This window comes from Pteropus alecto, unplaced genomic scaffold, assembly GCF_000325575.1.
Source record: "Pteropus alecto unplaced genomic scaffold, ASM32557v1 scaffold96, whole genome shotgun sequence".
Taxonomy (NCBI): Eukaryota; Metazoa; Chordata; class Mammalia; order Chiroptera; family Pteropodidae; genus Pteropus; species Pteropus alecto.
Genome location: NW_006438979.1, coordinates 1,082,397 through 1,083,215, shown reverse-complemented (window position 1 = coordinate 1,083,215; position 819 = coordinate 1,082,397). Strand labels below are relative to the sequence as shown.

The window sequence follows — 819 nt, the reverse complement described above, 5'->3', positions numbered from 1 at the left end:
CCCGCCCCGCCCCGCCCCGTCCCCTGCCTCGGCGCGACGCGCCTAGATGACCTTCTTGAGCTCGTCGTAGAGAACGAGCACGAAGGCGCCGCCCATGCCGCGCAGCACGTTGGACCAGGCGCCCTTGAAGAAGGCCTTGCCCCCCTCGTCCTTGAAGATCTTGCGCCAGCAGTCCACGGTCCCCGTGTACATGATGTCGGCTGCGGGGGGCGGGGGGCAGGGGGGACGTCACCGGCACGTCTGTCGGCACGCGGGCGTGGAGCGAGCCACGCGTCACAGACCCCAGGCCCCAGCCTCGCTGCTGGGACGAACTGGAGCTCTGACCACAGGACGTGACGTCCTGGACACCAGTTCCCAGCTACCGCTGGGGGTGGGGACTGCCACAGAAAGAGGCCAGCCCTGGGTCCCTGCAGAGCCATGGCCACCCGACAGGTCAGACAGGGGGCAGGGACAGGTGCCCGGACAGGGCTGGGGACCTGACTGAGCCTGGGGGAGGACCCGTCCCTGGCCAGGCCGCCCCTCGCAGCCAGGCTGCTTTGGGACAAAACGTCACCTCAAAGCGCTTTGGGACACGCCTTTTCCCGTGGCCCCCCACCTCCCGAGCCCAAGGCCAGCAGGATGACCATGGGACTCATGGACCCCGCCCTTGCCCAGTGGGGCCCCCGTAACCATGAGGTGAAATACCTCCTTTGCGCCCCGACTGCATCATCATCCGCCGCCTCACGGTGTCGAAGGGGTAGGAGACCACGCCGGCCACGGCCGTCACCGTCTGGGCGATCATCCAGCTGACCACAATGTGCGTGTTCTTGGGATCAGGCA

At 67.9% G+C, this 819-nt stretch overlaps 1 protein-coding gene across 1 annotated transcript in view; it reads right to left on the bottom strand.

Annotated features, from left to right (window-relative positions):
- Window positions 1-6: 6 nt before the first annotated feature.
- Window positions 7-819, bottom strand: part of SLC25A6 (solute carrier family 25 member 6) — a 2,715-nt gene continuing 1,902 nt past the window's right edge. The window contains exons 3-4 of the mRNA XM_006916126.3: window positions 685-819; window positions 7-200 (exon numbers count right to left, since the gene is read on the bottom strand). Of these exons, the coding sequence (XP_006916188.1) occupies window positions 43-200; window positions 685-819 (293 nt within the window). The 3' untranslated portion in view covers window positions 7-42. The remainder of the gene's footprint in view (window positions 201-684) is intronic.